General features: G+C 35.0%; 2 protein-coding genes across 2 annotated transcripts; one reads left to right on the top strand and one right to left on the bottom strand.

Annotated features, from left to right (window-relative positions):
• The first annotated feature begins 6,793 nt into the window (after positions 1–6,793).
• LOC113768257 (poly(A) polymerase I-like) lies at positions 6,794–13,010 on the top strand. Its single transcript, XM_027312534.1, has 14 exons — positions 6,794–7,073; positions 7,190–7,247; positions 7,408–7,539; positions 8,122–8,219; positions 9,065–9,148; positions 9,265–9,398; positions 9,582–9,654; positions 9,744–9,789; positions 9,928–10,037; positions 10,138–10,245; positions 10,320–10,379; positions 11,387–11,448; positions 12,078–12,390; positions 12,655–13,010. Exons 1-14 carry the CDS (start codon positions 6,993–6,995, stop codon positions 12,853–12,855), a joined length of 1,560 nt encoding a protein of 519 aa, XP_027168335.1. The 5' UTR covers positions 6,794–6,992; the 3' UTR covers positions 12,856–13,010.
• A 718-nt stretch (positions 13,011–13,728) lies between these two features.
• On the bottom strand, positions 13,729–17,451 carry LOC113768665 (mitochondrial phosphate carrier protein 3, mitochondrial-like). The gene is made up of 6 exons (XM_027313113.1): positions 16,883–17,451; positions 15,670–16,031; positions 15,508–15,551; positions 14,464–14,678; positions 14,246–14,370; positions 13,729–14,055 (listed from the first exon to the last, which is right to left on the bottom strand). Exons 1-6 carry the CDS (start codon positions 17,210–17,212, stop codon positions 14,010–14,012), a joined length of 1,122 nt encoding a protein of 373 aa, XP_027168914.1. The 5' UTR covers positions 17,213–17,451; the 3' UTR covers positions 13,729–14,009.
• Positions 17,452–18,447: the final 996 nt, after the last annotated feature.

The raw sequence follows: 18,447 nt of genomic DNA, 5'->3' as shown, positions 1-18,447 counted from the left end.
TAATGATACACAAAACTTGGGATCATTGTTTACTGCGAAACGCGTATCAAGAATGCACTAGTGACAAAAGATAATTAAGCAAATATCACAAATTATCATTATACTATTTAAAATTCCCTATTTTGGTCATTAAACTTTTTATTTATCCAAAGTGGCCCTTCAACTAATTAATACTACATGCATTTTGCGATCAAAAAGTGTATATATCTAGTCTCATTAGTTGAGTGATTGAAAATGTAATTTTTTTTTATTAGTTGAGTGACAAAATATACCTTATTTTATTAATTAAATGACCATTTTGGCAAGATAAAATGTCTAGTGATCAAAACAAAGAATTCCAAATAATGTAGTGGCTCTTTTTGCCATTTACTCTAAATAAGTTGTTGTCATCTACTTTTCAGTGTCCAAGAACACATCATAAACAGAAACAAGAAAAAAACAATAATTGGGCACAAGTTAGAAGCATGTTTGACTATTGAAAACAAGTAGGTAGTCGGCACCGAAGTGAATGGGATACCTTCCTTTTAATTTCTTGTCAGCAGTCACAAAGAATAGAGCATTAATTAACATGTCTTCTTCAACTACTCATTTTCTCTTTGACGAAGAGACATATACCTTACCTTCGATCAAATTTAATTGAAGAGACAAAACTAAAAATTCTAAAGTGCATGGTACTTTAGAGTGATCCTGGATTCAATGGCCTTGGAGTTCCTTGTTCATGCATTTTCATGCTCTAATTTTTTATTCCAAAGACTAGATTTATCATTTTTGAGAGAAACAAAATGGACAGAACATATTTGGCCGCTCGCATATATAAATGCAGTTGGTTTTTCCTGTGATATCATGACTATGGTTAGTAGTATACAGATACGATGCAGTATAAGCTGTGAAGCCAACTGGATACATGTGAAACACAATTTCACTCTTTCATGAACCTGTTTGGTTGTCACAATACATGAACCAAAATTGTCACAATATGTGACGGTCTTCGTTGACAATTTTCGATGGAGTTTTTACTCACATCGAGTCCTCTCCCTTCCCCTTTAGATTAGGCTAGGTTAGGTTATAGGAATCCTATCGTTATGACAAAAAAAAAAAAAAAAAAGAACCTGTTTGGTTGTTACTCGGAAATGACATGGATAATCACTAGTATTTTAGAGAGAAATAACTAAAGGATAAATTAATAACGAAGTCCCTTTACATAGTGTTTATTTGCAGGGAAAAGTGTGGAAAAGTGAAGGAAAGTTAGTTATTTTTTTCTTCATGCATGTTTGGTTGGCAGGAACGTTGAAAAATTTTCTTGCATTTTCCTGCACTTTCCTGTCTTGCAAATTTTGCAGGATTTTGAAGGAAAATATTTAGTTACTAACAGAAGTTTTAATAACTGCTACAAACCGTCATTAACTTCTTATATTCTCTCAGTATTTTTCTTAGTAACCAAACGTGTATGGGAAACTTATTTTCATTTTCCTTGACCTCACTTTCCTTCACTTCACTTTCCCGTATAACTTTCCTTCTAAGATTCAAACAGAGCCTTAGCGGTTTGGTTTCACAATATTCCAACATTGAGTTCTTGCACTTGAATTTCTCTTCATTTAAGTCTTATATATTAAACAGTGGAGTCAATTTAGTCGATCAATTGGTTCCTATTCCTATACCAAAATGAGAATTAAAATTTGACCCGAAATCTTATTGTGTATCAGATATTATAAGCGCATATATAACTTCAAAGTGTAATCGAAGATACAAAATATAGCTTTATAATTATCAACAATGGGTTCTCTAACTCGAATGCATACTTCACTTAATTATAAAGTCTTACTGTGATGTGTAACTAGATCTTCTTTGACAATGATTATCAATTTTGTGAAAAATATTTTGTGGAGTACACATGAAATGAGAGATAAGAAAAAATTTAGGGTCCAAATGAACGAAATTGATTTATAGAATTGACTTTGAAGACTTTATATACAGAGTTTCTAAAACTTGGATAACTGAATTGTGAACTTTTGGAAAGAGTTCAATGAATCCCAATTAATGCACCGGACAAAAAAAGAAATTATTTTAATTTAAACGATTCTACCAAAGCGTATTGATGGGGTGGTCTTCACTGTCTTATCTTATTATAGGAATGGTTCTGAAGGGAGAGCTAATTTCCATTTAGGCGAATGTTACATTACCTGACTGAAATGAAATTCTAGACCTAATGGCCCCATTTATCTCAAGTTTCAAAAAAAAGGAGTAGATTATCTTGAGTATAACGAAACTTTTGGTGGTTATGAATTGTTTGGTAGCACATTTTTGGGCTAAAAGGGTCAGCCTCATGCTCACAGAAAATAGCAGAACTCAAATGGCCCTCAGATTTAAAGCTCAGTAAGTGAAGACCTGGATAAATTGAACTGTCAAACTTCTGGGATCAATCAAAGACTTTGGTGCTAGCCAGATGGGAATATAGAGACTTCGATGAAGACCTGGATAAATGACGAATGATAAATGCTTTGTCATTCAAGACCACGACAAAATGGCAAATCTGTTCATGAGAAAAATGATGGAAGTAATTCGGAAGAAGGAAACTCAACAACGGCCATTCTTGGATAAGATTGGTCCGGGACAGGAAGCGCGAAATAAGGAGCAGAAGCAATAACTAGAAGAAGAAGAAGACGACGAGGGAAAAAAACAAAACCAAAAAGGATGGAATGAACCTCGCAACGGATCTTCTGTCCCACACTCTGTCCCATTTTTTATTATATTTTTGTTTCCTTAAAATCCAATAAATATTAATTGAGTAATACACAAAATTTAACAAACTCAAAAAACCAAAATACATAAAAAAATGAGATCTTTTATGAATTTTCTGCTGTATTTTTTAATTTTCTATTATATATTACTTTTTTGAAGCTAATGTATTTATTTTTTACTCAATTAATAGTTATTGAATTTTAAGAAAGCAAAAAAGAACTAAAACGTGATGTTTATGTAGGAGAAATAGCACAGGATGTGGGTGAACCTACCCTACTTCTTATAGATTTTTTCCTTTTAGTTTGCACATGGACCAATTGTTAACCAAGTCAATGGTTAAGGATAAGGGTTTGAACCAACTTAATCAATTTGATTTTTCTTTAACCGATTGAAGTTTAACATGTTCTTACGAAACTGAATTCAAGTGTTTTGAACATATAAGTTTCACAGTACTATATATGCTCTGTCGAGTTGAATTCAAGCTGTACTCGAAATCTTCAATGACAACTAATGTTTGTTGACGTGTAATTTGATTAGTTGATGATAAATTAAATTCAATCGAAATCTTATAGAACCAATATCAAATCGAATGCAACTAATCTAGTTTCTCTTTCATTTCATGCATCAGTAAGAAAATCGATTTATCAGCTGTTGTAACTCTTAATTACTAACAAAAAATTTTTAAAAAAAAAATTCAACCATTATATTCTTAGTGAGTGTGATGCATAGTACGAGACAAAGTTTACCTTAACTTTTTTTTTTAATATATATATATATATATATATATATATATATACTTTTCTTTCTCATATTATTGTACCAAATTTAGTTTTGGCCTTCCACAAATTATTAACGTGAGATAGCTTGTGCAGTAGGACAAGTAACGGGGCAGCCCAACTTGAGTTCAGCCCTTCAGGCCCTCCTAAAGGTGCCCAAGCTTCTTCACCTATGAGCTAATCACACATGCCTGTGCTGTCAATATAATGCAGAAGCCATACATCATTTCAGTTTTTCCTAATATCACGTACTTCCAAGTTATGCCCAGAATTTTCTTTCTTAACTTGTTAGTTATTCATCCATCAAAATCTCTAGCTAAGGAAATTCACTTGTAAATTGTTACTACCAATTTCTTCAAGTTGTAACATCCAGTGGATGCGTACGAATACGAAAAGCTCTATGCATAGAAAATTTAAACAAGAAAGGCAATTTGGAAACCAACTCTTAGCAGCCACCATGCACACAACTATACGCAGACATGGACAAGAAGTAGATTTATGCATCCAGCTGATGGAACATTTCTGGCGTTTGCTGCAGGAACACAAAATTCTCCTTGGATAACGAAATTTCATGCGCAAATGTCAAGTGCCTGGAACCTATTGGACCGTCCAAAATTCATTCATGAACATTTAATAACAAAACTCCGACTTGAGTTTCTACTTATATTGTTTGCAGTCTATTCTGTCCCTTTTTTTCTTTTCCGACTTACATATTGTTATCCAATTTAGAGGGGCTGAAACCAACCAAGTGAGAATCTTATCCACTGATGATATGCAACAAGAGAGAATCTTATACTCAAGTGTTTCAAGTTCACTTATTTTTTTCCCAAACAAGTCTACCATTATCCTCTCAAAGCTAACAAGTGCGTATTCCACAACTTTTTCTTTGTAGATTTAAAAGCTAGCTAGAGGAGTAAGTAGATGTTGACATAAGCAGTATTTTCCATCATGCAGTTGATCTTTATTCTTGTCCATCTAGAGGCTCATTGACCTGCCTGCTCTGTGCCAATCAAGTACAGAATATTGTTAATTACTGGCTATTATCTTTGGATTGAAACTAAAGATACTATAGTCGAATAGCTTTCAACTAGCATGCTAGCACCATTGCTCCATTACTAGCATCTTCAGGTATCATCTGTATAGCCTAGCTTATGTTCTCCGTATCTTGATGTTGTTTGAAAATTAGAACCCTAGCAGTTGCTTTTTTTTTTTTTCTGGAAAGAAAATCGTGACATGTTTGATGGGAAAGAAGGAACAAACACATACATCTGATTTGAAAGAAGGTAGCAAATATTTCTTGCCCGTACGTACCTAAAATATTCTAGACAGTGGTCCAAAACATATATATATATGACAAAACTATAGTGACAAATTCTTCTTCTGGGAAATTGCCTTCAAAGGCAGCCAAAACCAAGAACGAAAATGGTCCTAAGAGATGAAACTATTTCAAGCCGTCAAATCAATCTTTCATGCATGCATGCAGCTATAAATCTTATCCCTAGTACGCGGAATGCAGATTCAATGTTGTTATTCAAAAAAAATGTTGTTATCCTTGTGATTGCAACTTGGAAGTCGCATGCAACATGAATAGAGCTGGCTGGGAAATCAATTTTTATCGTAAAAGAAGAATGGCCAAACAAGCATGTCAATTTTGATTGATAATGATACAAGTTTAGAGAGATATCAAAACGATTTTTTGTTTTTCGAAAAGAACAAAAAGTTCCGTGCTTTCGTACTTTGGTCTTCTTTTTTTATGATAACTAACGGAAAAACAGTTGGATACCACAAAGAAAAATTCAAAAACAACAAAGGTGAAAGGTGACAGTCTTCTAGTTGAGCCTAATTTTTCAGTCCTTTCAGCGCACGGGTCTTTTTCCTTTCTTGCTTTGCTCTTCTGATCTTTTTGGTTTTTTGGGACGTGGTAACATTTTACCACAAATTCCTGCGAGGACTTAGGGGTGGTAAATCTTATACTTAGCTTTGTTTCTTTTGTGTCGATTCTGCCTTTTACCCAGTTTAACAATGTCTCCTTTTACACAAAATTCAATGTGAGAATCTGTTAGTTTTGCACTTTACATCTTTCATTTTCGGTCGAGAAATATTTTGTACTTTAGTTGCAACTTGCAATTTCACAGGGTGTAAGATGATTCAACCTTTAAGAATATTTTTAAGCGTTATTTTTTTGAACATGCGTCATGGATTTATTAGCTAAGATAAATCATACTCATTTGGCAGATTCATCACTACCTATAATGTTTTTCTCTTTTTAGGGGATCAAAAGGAATGCCTTAAGACAGCTAAAATTCGCTAATATGACCAACATCTAATTATATGCTCCTAAGAGAGATTTGATAACATCAAAAGGATCTGAAAAGAGTGCAACTCCAACTAGAAATTAAGAATAGTCTTTGCAGGAATATCTGCACACATGTTACCTTTGTGCCAAAGACGTTTTAATGGCATTCCCAATCTTGATACATTTTCTCTCTAACTTTCCCTGCCAAATTGAAATGACTGACTATATGATCCTTGTCAACATCTCTATTTATATATATATATATATAAGTTCGTGTATATTCGACTCCAGCCATCATCATAGATTAAGGCATGCTTCCAAGACTATAGGTTACTTATGGGGGAGATCATTTACTTATGGGGGATTTTCACAGATCATGTACCAATACAGCTCTCACGTTAGCAGTAATATTTAAACATGTAACCTTTTATAAGAAAGTGACTTATCTTTACCAATTGAGCCTACTTTTTTTTTTTTAATAAGTGAAATGTTTTGAATACAAGATTTTCTACTTGTAATTCCTTTTACATTACTACCTAATTCAATTCATAACTGAATTAACTTGTGTTGGCACATTCTGAATGAGATGAATTCCAAGCGAGCAAAGAGTGAGATTCCACTTCCACTTGCCTAAGCCCCGTATCCCAACTGTCTAGACTGGTTGGAACTAGCTTGTAAACATAGAGGACCAATTCTCTTCGTGGGCGAGATGGAGGCCCAGATTGCAATGAATCACTCAAAACACACTTCACTAAGTTGGGCAAACAACTTTAAAAGCCCAAGTCAAATATAGAAATGGACGCAACTACACCTAAAGCCATAATAGTATGAGCCCAAGGTGCTTAAAAACCAGTTTTCTTAACTCTTGTCAAGCCCATCTCCAGCCCCAGAAAAAACATCAAAGCCCAAATCACTTCCTTAAACCTTATCTCCAATTCATTTTCTCCCTTTTCTCCCTTTTCATCAAAATTTCAAACTTTCCTTTACTTTCAGTAGTTCACTGTTCTAAAACCCTGAACCCTGATTCCCCCTAAATTGAATTCCTACTAAAACAAGGAAAGAAATGTCTTTTTGATTAAACCCCAAAAAAAAAAAAAAACACATTTCATCAATGGCAATTTCTACTGCTTAGAAATGTCTTTTTGATTAAACCCCCAAAAAAAAAAAAACACATTTCATCAATGGCAATTTCTACTGCTTTCGGATATTCTTGTCGCCCTTATATCTCCCTCCGCTGTCCTCTCCGCCTTTGCCTTCATCAAGTAGTATATATATGTATTTTTTCATTTATTTATTTAATAATTGTTTTTATCTTTAATTATTGCTAAAGTTTTGTTCTTGTTCCCTTTTCTTTTCTTTTTTTTTTTAATTTCTGTAGGTACGTTTGAGCTGTGCAGCAGCAATGGAGACAATTGATGAGGCAGAAAACCAGAGAAGTAATTTTTTAAACTTTTCTTCTTTTTTTTTAATTCTCAATGATGGTTATGTATGATTAGTTTTTTTTTTTTTTTTTTCATTGGTGGGTTTTTGTTCTTTGTGAAGTTTTTATTTTGTCTTTTTTTCCCCTGATTTTGTGTTGGGTTGGTGGAAATGAAGATAGTGAAAGGATTGGTGGAGATGGTCAGAAGGCATCCCAATGGAAAAAGTTGAATTCTGCGGACCTCGGAATTCGTAGTTCGATGATTCCAAGGCCAACGAGGGCGGTTCTTAATGGTCTCAAAAGAAAAGGTGTGACTATTTTGTGCGTATAACTGAAATGGGCTTTGTATTGTATTGGGAATTTATAGTTCAAGTGTTAGAATGAATTCAAATGGACATTGCTAGCTCAGAAATTTGATCTTGACGACTTTTGCTGGGGTAAAAAAGTTCAAGTGTGATTCACTATTGCTATGTAGATGAAAGAATCCGACAACTTGTTCGGCTTTTAGGATCATCAACTGACACTACACTAGATGATAATTGTGGAAATTGTTTGGAAATTGTTTTGTCAAAATTTTTATAAAAAAAAAAAATGCACACACACACGGAGAGAGAGAGAGAGGAATTACAATTGAATGTCATATTTTTTTTTATTTTTGGGGGGGTGAGGGTGGACGGGGGTGATTATAGAGTTTTAGGTTTCATCAGTTTTATTTGTGTTGTTTTCGACATTTGATATCATGAATAGAGCACTCCGTTTCCTGGTATTTTATTTGTTTTTTTTTTCTTTGTCTGCATATGTGTGTGGTGATGTATCATTTGATAAAAGCACACACGTTCTCCAGTACTGTTCTAGTTTTCCTAAGGAAATCCTCCTAACATTTATTGTAGGATTTGAAGTTTACCTCGTGGGAGGTTGTGTAAGGGATCTTATATTGAGAAAAACTCCAAAGGATTTCGATATCATTACTTCAGCTGAACTTAAAGAGGTTAGTCTTGACTTCTCTCTTCCTTGTATCATGTTAGACAAGGAGTATTTCTTTGCTAACGGCCATTTTTTCTGTGATTAATACCAATGGGCTTTTCAAACTTTGTATATTCTATATTAGGAAGTGGACTTTCAAAAACAAGTTTAGCTCAATAAGAATGGCTTGATTTCCTGTAGGGCATCACTCTCTTGATCTTGGATTTTCATTTCCTCTGGTTTTCATTCTGTTCATGACCATTCAGCTTATTTTCTAGTGGGCTTTTAATAGTCGGTCTTGCCTTAGCCAAGGTACCAGAAGGCTGATAAGTTGACCCCCAGACTCTTATGGATATAATGTGGATTTGGTGATGTGCCAGGAAAATTTTGGATTTACCTCTTACAGCATAATGTCAGAAATAAAAATGTTATTGGGTACCATCTCAAATTTAAATGCAATTCTCATGCTTTGATTATCCGAAATAATATCTGCTTCTCAAAAATGGAGAGTACCATTTACTTGCTTTACAATTTACACATATGCAAAAGTTGCATTGGTTCTGAAAGTTTTCTGGGTCATATGTTGGTGATTTGTCATTGTTTAGTACGGCTTATTCTTTCTCTTGGAAAACCATGAGTAGTCAAACTAGACAATTGCTGTGCAATGAAAGAATAGGCTATATGTTGAACTGCTAATATTTCCAAGCCTTGTGGAAGTTTTGAGGATCTATTTGTAGGTCCTCACTGAATTTAAAAATACTGCATTCATAACATAGAGAATAAGTTTTGCCAATATAGCTCCCTCTATGTACTTATTTGTCAATACAGTAACAAAAAATTTGCACTGTGATAATAGCCTTCATTTTGCAGGTGATGAGAACATTTTCACGATGTGAAATAATTGGGAAACGTTTTCCTATCTGCCATGTTCATATTGGTGACAATATTGTAGAGGTTTGACAATTTGGTTTTTTATTAGAAGCGACAAAGTATATCAGCTATTTATGTATCATTTATACTTTTTCAATAAAATGTTCTTGATATAATTCAGATTAATTTCAATAAAACAGGTTTCAAGCTTTAGCACTTGTGGAAGAAATTCTAGAAGGGACTTCAGTTTGGTTTTTGAAAAGCCTGTCGGATGTAACAAGAAAGACTACATTCGCTGGAGAAATTGCTTGAAAAGAGACTTCACAATAAACGGGTTTTGGATTTGACCATTACTTTCTGAAATATAAGTATAAATTTTGTCAGAAGAATCACCCCACCACCCCCCTGCAGTTTTTCTTTTTGGGGTAGGCTGAGGGTACTGAGGACTTTTCAAATTTGCTACTTTACTTCCATTTTATATCTAAAACCCCCTTCTACTCCTTTTTCATTTTTGCAGATTGATGTTTGACCCTTATGCAAAGTTGATATATGACTACATCGGAGGAGTGGAAGACATTAGGAAAGCTAAAGTGTGCATGTATCTCTGAGGAGTTTCATTTTTCTCATCTACTAACTTTCACCCTTACACAGTGATCTAACATCACATTTTCTTTTGTAGGTGCGAACTATCATTCCTGCTAGTTTTTCTCTGACTGAAGATTGTGGTAAGTATCTCTATGGAAATCATTGTGAATTTCTGAATTTGCACATTGGAACTCAACACGTTAGTCTTTGGCCTCAGCATCATTTCTGCCTCACTTTTTTTTCCTTTTATTGGTTGTAATTTCTGCTTACGTTTGCAGCTCGCATTCTCCGTGCTATTAGAATTGGTGCACGTTTACAATTTCGATTTGCAAAGGACATGGCTCTTTCTGTTAAAAAGTTGACTTCTTCAATTCTAAGGCTGGACAGGGTATTGGGAATGTGTTTTTGGCATGTTATTTGTTTCTCTAATTTTTTTTTTTCACTTCGAAATGTATTATGACTTCTTTCTTAATTCCAATTTTTCCTAGGGAAGGCTCCTTATGGAGATGAACTACATGTTAGCTTATGGTTCTGCAGAATCATCGTTAAGGTTATTATGGAGATTCGGCCTTTTGGAAATTCTTTTACCAATACAGGTATAAATTTGAAGTTGCCAACATTTTAGGTGTATCCATGGGAAGCATATTTCTAAAGCAGCTTCAAAATGCAGGCAGCCTATTTTGTCGATAGTGGATTCCGTAGACGCGACAAGAGGTCCAACATGCTTTTGGTACTTTTTTCTTTTAGAAATTTTTAGGATCTTCTTTAACATTTACAAATTGTTTTACCATTTGTTTCTTGCTCTTTCTAAAATAGTATCATTCTCGATGCAAGCTTATTTTGTGGGTGAGGTTTTCAAACCTTATAACTCAGATGGATTTTGTCAATTTTTTAAGCTGCTTAGGAATTGAAACTACCTGCTGCCTGATAGAGTTAGAATGAAGACTCAAGGGAACTTGAAGTTTTAATGCCTTTATATAGATTCAATGCGGCTTGTTATCTTTTCATTTGACAACATATAGTCCCTTTTTCTAGTGTCGCAGTTTTAGAAGTTAATAGCCCATTTGGTACATTGGAATACTGTGGAAAGGCCATCTCCAACTTTTTATCCCTGTGTTGGATTTGACCTGCAGACTTGGCAACACCAATTCCTTGAAAATGCCCTTTTGAACTATATTTTTCAATTTTGATTTTGTACAAAGGCTAATGAAAACATTTCCTGGGTTCTTTGGAAAGAAAAATTGGCATGCGCTCATTTCTTGAGTAGTTACAGACTACAAGAAAATATTATACTCGTTCCTTTTGACTTCTGTTCAACTTGTTGAGCACTTTTTGATTTTGATGAACACTAGAATTATTTTAGACTTATATATATTTTGTCACTCTTTGCAGTATGCAAAAAAGGAGTTTTTTTGAACTATATCAAATATAATATGCCTGTTGCTAGATGCCTAATTGCAGTGTCGTATAAATGTCTGATAATTTTTGTTGATGTTGACAACCCTTTTCGGGTGGAAAAATGATTGACTGCATGATTCCAATATGATTATATCATATGATATAGCAATACACTATGCAATAGAAACAAAGTAAACGATGGCCCACCTTCTAGTTTTAGCTATTCCCACTTCTGTGTCTGTCGCATGGGTATGTCGTGATTTTCGGTTGCTTTTTGTTCCTGAATTCATTTACACATGGATACATGTATGTGACTTTTTTGTGTGGATTTTCCTGCAGTCTATATTTTCCAGCCTGGATAAATGTTTGGCACCTGACAGGCCTTGTCACAGTAGTTTATGGTAAGGTTTTTATTAAGCGCTTTAGCTGAGTTATTGCATTCTATGGTAGCAAATGATAATTTTAATGTTATTAGCTTTTATACAAATAGAAAATATTATTGTGGTTTAGTATAACGTGTATGATAAATAATTAATTTAATTATCAATCTAAAACATGAGCTGCTGGTAAAGAGATGCCTTTTCCCATTCGGTTTGCTGTTGACAAACCCAACCTTCAAGAATCTTCAGTAAAAGAGCATCAAATAGTTAATGGACTAAAACTGTCTAATTTGCATAATATAGGAGCCAATTGGGGTGAAATCAAACCTGTGTGGACTAAACTGCAGATTTCCTGCGAGGGCTCATTTTTTCAAATTAGTTTTTATTTGAATAAAAGAAGTTCTCTCTGTTTCTTTTCCTTTCATGCCATCGTTTCAAATTCTTAGAATTTTTATACAGCTGGTGTATGAGAGTGCAGATCATGTTGTCTTGCTTTACTAGATAGATGTCTTATGAGTGTCGGCGGAAAAGTACCTGGTAGAAAATGTTATGTTAATGGAAGGTGTAGTGGTGGAGGAGGAATGCATTAAAAGGCTTAGGATCTTGTTACTTGACCTGCAATGAGCTCTTATGAAATCTTTGTGTTCCAGGGTTGCATTATTAGTATTCCACAGAGCACTGTTTGATCACCCAAGTGACCCTTCAGTAGTTGCTGCATTCTGCCTTGCTGTTAACAATGGGGGAGATTTGTCTGAAGCATCAGATATTGCAAAAAGGATCACAAGACGGCATGATACCAATTTCGTTGAATTATTAGAACCTCAGGATCTTGACTTCGATTCTTTAGTAGCAGAAGTTAAGCATTTGGCTGCTTTAGTTCAGGACACACTTGCTAATATGACCGACGAATTCTCTGTTTCGCGGGCAATGGCTCAATATCCCAAGGCACCATATTCAGATATTGTAAGCAGTAAATCCTCTTTTTTCTCCCTCAAGCATATGATGTCTGTCTTCTTTGCTGAGTGGAAGCTCGTCTACGAGTTTCATGTGGGTTTGAATGGTGATTTGGGAGTCTTAGATGCTTCACTGAAGTCAATATTGTAAATCAATGTGTTTTTAAGTCTGTTCTGCACGGGCATGATCTGGTATTAGTCAAACTAGAGGCATGAGCTCCAATTGTTGAGTTGGTGAGACCAATGCTGAAATATTTTTACTTTTCCCCTGCAGGTATTTATCCCATTAGCTCTATATCTAAAGGTGTGCAAGATTTTTGAATGTGTTCGAGCTGGAAAAGAGAGGGGATTTGTGCCAAAGCAAGGAAGCAAGATTCATCATGAGTTGTTGGCTTTGGGAAGCCTACAAGAAGTTCGTCATGTCTTCGCACGAGTTGTTTTTGATGCCTTGTACCCTATAGACCTCAAACAGTAGTAGGTGCATATTAGACGACAGAAAATCTAAAGATTGGTTTTGCTGTTATTCTCTCCCATAGCTGGAAAGGCAAAGTTTTGTCCCGTGGAATGAAAAAAAAATAAAAAAATAGTGTAAACCCTTTTTACCTTATTATACTAGTAAGGCACATTTTATTTGTATAACAAAAGGTATAGTTATTTGTAAAAATTATTTTTATAACAATTGGTTCTACATTTGATGAATAATTTGTTAAAGAAGTTTTGAAAATGGGTAGATGGGTCGGGTCATGTTTTGATAGTTATCCATAAATGGTACTCTAGTAAAACAGTTTAAAATATCTGATGATAAACCTAAAACAGAACATTTTTTATATGGTTGGATAACTGTACTCTTGTAAGGGTAACATAGAAGAAGCTTGCAGAATCACCTTTATGTAGTATTTTTTTTTTTGTTTACGTAACGGCACATTTAACCTAGTCTAGTTTATTTCTACTTCTGCTCGAAGAGTGGGGTGGGGTGGGGTGGAGCCTATTGTAGGGAGTGGTCCAACTGAGTCGAGGGAACTTTTATGTAGTATGATTGAGGGAACTTTTATGTAGTATGATTGAGGGGATGTTCTAAAAGTAGCAAATCCTAGACATCTCAAGAATGTTGAGACATTGAAAAACCTTTATGTAGTATGATTGAGGGGATGTTCTAAAAGTAGCAAATCCTAGACATCTCAAGAATGTTGAGACATTGAAAAAGCTACAGTTGAGTTGGGGAGTTCTTGCATATGGTGTCGTGCAAAATTATACTACATCGAGGAATTCATTCTGTCGAATGTTAAGTCATTAGGCATTCCAAGGAGAAAATGAATGCAATGTCAAATCAAATCTATATAACTGATAGCAAACACTGAACTTTACAGCTTGTAAGTAAAGCCTTCTGTTGTTTGGAGGGTGACTGAAGCTCGTCCTCAGGAAAAAAAAGTTATAACTACAAAACTTATGAGAATGGCAACTAATATAATGAAAGGCCTTGAACAGATTTCACAGCCCACCAGGATCATGTGCCATCCTCGAAGGTAACTTCGTCCTTTTAACTGATTTTGCTAAAAAGAATGACCTATCGAAAAAATGATTGAAACAGAAAGGAAAGGAACTTATGATCGTGAATTATCAGGTCATCCCTCAAGCTTTTGCTGGTGCGGGAGGAGCAGCACCACCAGTAGTTGGTCTGCAGGAGCAACAACAACATTTCATGAAACGTATCATTATAAGAAAAAGAAATTAAATGCAACTACATGTGTTAAAGATTAATGAGAAGTACCAATGACTTGTGTATGGTTCTGCTGAAAATGGATGGATATACAGAAAGAGAAAATTAAGGATGCAAGTGACTCCAGAAGCAAAAGTAGAGAACTTACAATCCAACAAAAACTTTGAAAGCATCATAGATTCCCCATTGTGCTCCAGTGAGGGTACCAATCATGACTATACGTAGAGGAAGGCCACGAGTAAACAAACCCCACAAGCCTAGGTTCTTTACAGCCTGCAGCAAATAAATTGTAGCAGAAATGATATAAGAAATTGCAGGGGAAGGATAACAATTTCGATTTAAGGATGGTGATAAATCTTTACTTACATCACCCACGGTTGCCCCCCTGGCATTGTTGAGGAAAGAGACCAGGTTATCAGCAGGATGTGACACAATAGCGCAGAATATGCCAGCCACATAACCACCAGCAAAGCTAACTCCAAGCTGTAAGGATTTGCTACACTGCTCTTTAGGAGTTGGAATGGCATATTTGTACAAAGATTCCACTATGGTCTCAAAAGATGCAAACTTCATCATTGTGTCTGCAAAAGTACCATTCCAATTATTGCCAACCTTTCTTGGATATTTATATCAAGAACCAAACTTTGCCTGGGATATATCTAGTGACTATTTATGTAATGCAGGGCGAAATGCTTTTCAATACTCAAGCTCACAGAATAGGACTTAATGTTCTTACATAGATGTCAGAGTAGGAGTTCCATTATACTAAAAGATGTACACTTAATCTGCCATCAAAATCAAAGAATAAAGTTTGTATAGCAAATGGTGCAACTGCAATTTCAACACCCAAATTCTACAATGCGAGGAATGTACATATCGTATCATAATGTAGAGATTAAATAATGAATTTTTACTGGAAGCTTATATAATGCCATTTTCTCAGGATAAAATTTGATCATAAATTAAACAGAAACACATGATGCAGTTAATTTATATGTCAATTGAGTCTCTCAATTTCAAGTCAAATTTGACCGTAACTTAAAAGGCAGGTTATCAGCGAGCTCATGTCTGTGCATGGGAACACATTTTTTGCAAATAAAGATGTTACAGAAGATAACTGTTTATGGCATGCACATGAAAGCCTCATGCTAAAAGCTAATTATACTTGTTACAGAAAAATATCAGCAAAATAGACTGGGAAGTATTCTTGTATTGGAAATAGCTTGCAGTTGTGAATGCTAAAAACCTTACTACAAGTTAAGACGCAGAGTAAAATGGATCATAGTTCATTAGAAAAAGTGAACTAAAGCTTTAAACCGGCAAAAGCATGCCCACGACAGAATAGGCAATGGCGAAGAATATCACTTCAAGATATAAAAATAATGAAAGAGTATAAACAAGGAAGCTTACATGGAATTTGTCGTCCCCATAGAGGAACAAGCCCCTTGTAAAGCCTGCAAAAAAAATTAATTATCTATGAGTAACATTATATAATCCATAAAAGAGGCCTTCAACTGTATCAGGAGAATGACAAACTGCATTAACTACTTGACATGGTAACGAAAACCTTACCCAAGTGGACCTTCAGCCTTGATAAACTTGGGAAGTCCATCTGATATGCCTCTGGCGAATCCAGGTTGAGTCTGGACACGAACCTTAACTGCTTCGAAGGGACAAAGGGCAACATCAGCAATGAATTCAGCAGATGCAGAGCCAGCAAGGTAGATCAAAGTTTTATACTTGGCTGCATACTCAGGACCGGCAATATCAGAGTAGTATTTCTTAAAGAATTCATAGAATCCAAACTTGCAAGCTCCCTGAGCACTATAACCAAGCAGGGTTGGCACCCAACCCCTAAAAAAACCTCTTGCACCTTGCTCCTTGAGTAAAACACCGAAACCAGAAGTAATGCCCTTGTATTTTGCAGGGTCAATCTGAATACATAAGGATTATCAAGTTAATTCAATTACTACACCATTAGCTTAACAGAAGAACAATAAAGATTTAATTAATTGCATGATGTTTTATGGCTGAATCCTGGTGACATACCACCACTGTTTCTTCCAAAAAACAAACACTAATATACCTTCTTTTTTTATATATATAATACTAAGATACCTAATGCATCTTACTACAAATTCAGACAATAAGTGGATTAAAGATTATGCCACACAAATTAGAAGCACTAAAGAGGCAAATGGCATGGCTTTAGAAGTACTCCTATAACAATGATTCACCTACATATTTGCACAACATGAAATTTCTGTTTCGATTTTTGCATCTAATCATTTTTTTCCAGCAGAGAAAATAACTGCTTCTGATCATGTACAAACGTAGAACTGAGAATGCATTAACAAAGTAACGATAGCTATTACCTTCAGCAAAGGAAGGGAAAGGTAAATGAAGAAATCCCCAAAAGGCTTTTTTTTTTTTTTGGTGCTCAAGATAGTTCAGTTCTTCTCTTACATTTTGGAATCATTGATAAAATGCTAAATACAAGATAAATGTAAATATATCGCAAGTATATTTCTCACTTAATATACTATAAAATAAAATGCATAAAATTCAATAACAATTACAATAAAGAACCAAGATCTAATAGTCTAAACTTACTGCTTAGTATAACTTCTCCACCTAATCTAATAAAATTCCTTATCTCGCATCTCTTTCACGGACACCCTTACTACATTGATTCCAAAGCAAAATAGAGCCTAACAGATAATCCGAAAAGAAGAATGAAAAAATAAAAATAAAACAGTGCATCGTCATGAATGAAGTTATTAACCTGCATATTACACTTGACCAGATCAAGAGGGGTGACAGCCATATGAGTTAGCCCACAACTAAAAATTCCTCCTGCAGTGCAAGCAGCATAATAAGCGGGCGAAAACATCTTAATCTTTCCAGTGGGCTCATTAGGCGCTGGAATCACAAAATCTTTCTTCACAATCCCTTCATTCCGTGCTGATGATGAAACACTGGAGTGCGAAAATGAAGCACTAGACATCAGAAAAGGGCTCTCCACATCAATCAATCCCCTTGACGACAACGAAGGAGGAGAATAAACAAAAGATGGGATCAAAGATGCTCTTTGAAACTTGTCTGAAACAGCCATTGCTAGTGAATACAGTCAGCTCTGCAATCGAATAGTAGTACTGAAGTGTTGTTCTTTCTTGAAACCAGTTTTTTGGCTTACTTTTTACTCTCTTTTTTTTTGGGAAGTTTAAGGAAGTGGGATGATTTGTGTAGATTTATTTGGTGATAGAATTGAGAGAAATCCCAAGAAAAAGAAGAAGGGCTGTCCGGGAGAGTTGGAGAGGGAGGGAAGAGGGGAGGAAGATGAAATTAACAAGGCCTTTTGGATGCGGATTGTAAGGGGTGTCAGTCCACTGTTCGCGCGGTTTATAGGGGCCGTTAGGGAGTTGGCTTCCTCACTCATTCCGTATTTGAGTTTGACTTTTCTTTTTTGTTGACCTGTGTTTGAATAGCTTTTGAATATTTTAAGATTGCAGACGCCCCGTGTTCTTCACAAAGTCTTCATTCTTTGTCCCTGAATTTTTTTTTCCCCTTTGTTCCTTTTTGAAGGATTTTGTAGAACAATTTTATCTCCAGTAATTCTTTTCATTTTGAAAAATTTATGCATCATTCCAATCAAGTAAAAAAAATTGGGAGAAAATATTTTTTTTTTAATAATATAGTTAGACTATACTTACATTCTCAACAAGATATCATCCACGTTAACAAATACTACAAAATGTCAGGGATAAGAGATTATTTGAAATAATTATTATAATACTTTTTCTAATATAATATATGTGAGATAAAAATATATTAAAAAGATAAAAAAAATGTATTAAAAATATGATTATAATGCAAATAAATAAATTTTTTCCTTGTGTATAACACGGTTTAGCCACTAAAGCGCTGACATAAGATTTAGCAACATTTCCACCGGCAGCCCGAAGGACCATAGTCAGTCAGGAAACCTTACGGAACTTCTTTGTCTATACAAAATTAGCATGGGGTCATGGACAAGGGGCAGGGTGCAACCGTCCCCAACGATTTTGGCCATTTTCAACAACGGTGTAATTTTATTTGCATAACGTGTAACTTTAGTACAAAATTTTGCTGATCCCACACACGGTGTGAAAATTGATGCATAATTTGTTATCTGGACCGTACAAAATTTTTTGGCCAAATCATGGCCATTAACTGCTCAGGACGGTCATGCTACCCCATTTCCATGGGGTCATAATAGCATGCGTGTGACAAGTTCTATAATTGAGTTCTTTTAGACCCTATTGTTCAATGCATGTGCAATTCTAGAACAAATTATTTTTTATATGAAAA

This window comes from Coffea eugenioides, chromosome 4 (genome assembly GCF_003713205.1).
Source record: "Coffea eugenioides isolate CCC68of chromosome 4, Ceug_1.0, whole genome shotgun sequence".
NCBI classification, from domain to species: domain Eukaryota; kingdom Viridiplantae; phylum Streptophyta; class Magnoliopsida; order Gentianales; family Rubiaceae; genus Coffea; species Coffea eugenioides.
Note: the sequence above shows the minus strand (reverse complement) of the source record. Positions and strands in the feature narration are given on the sequence as shown.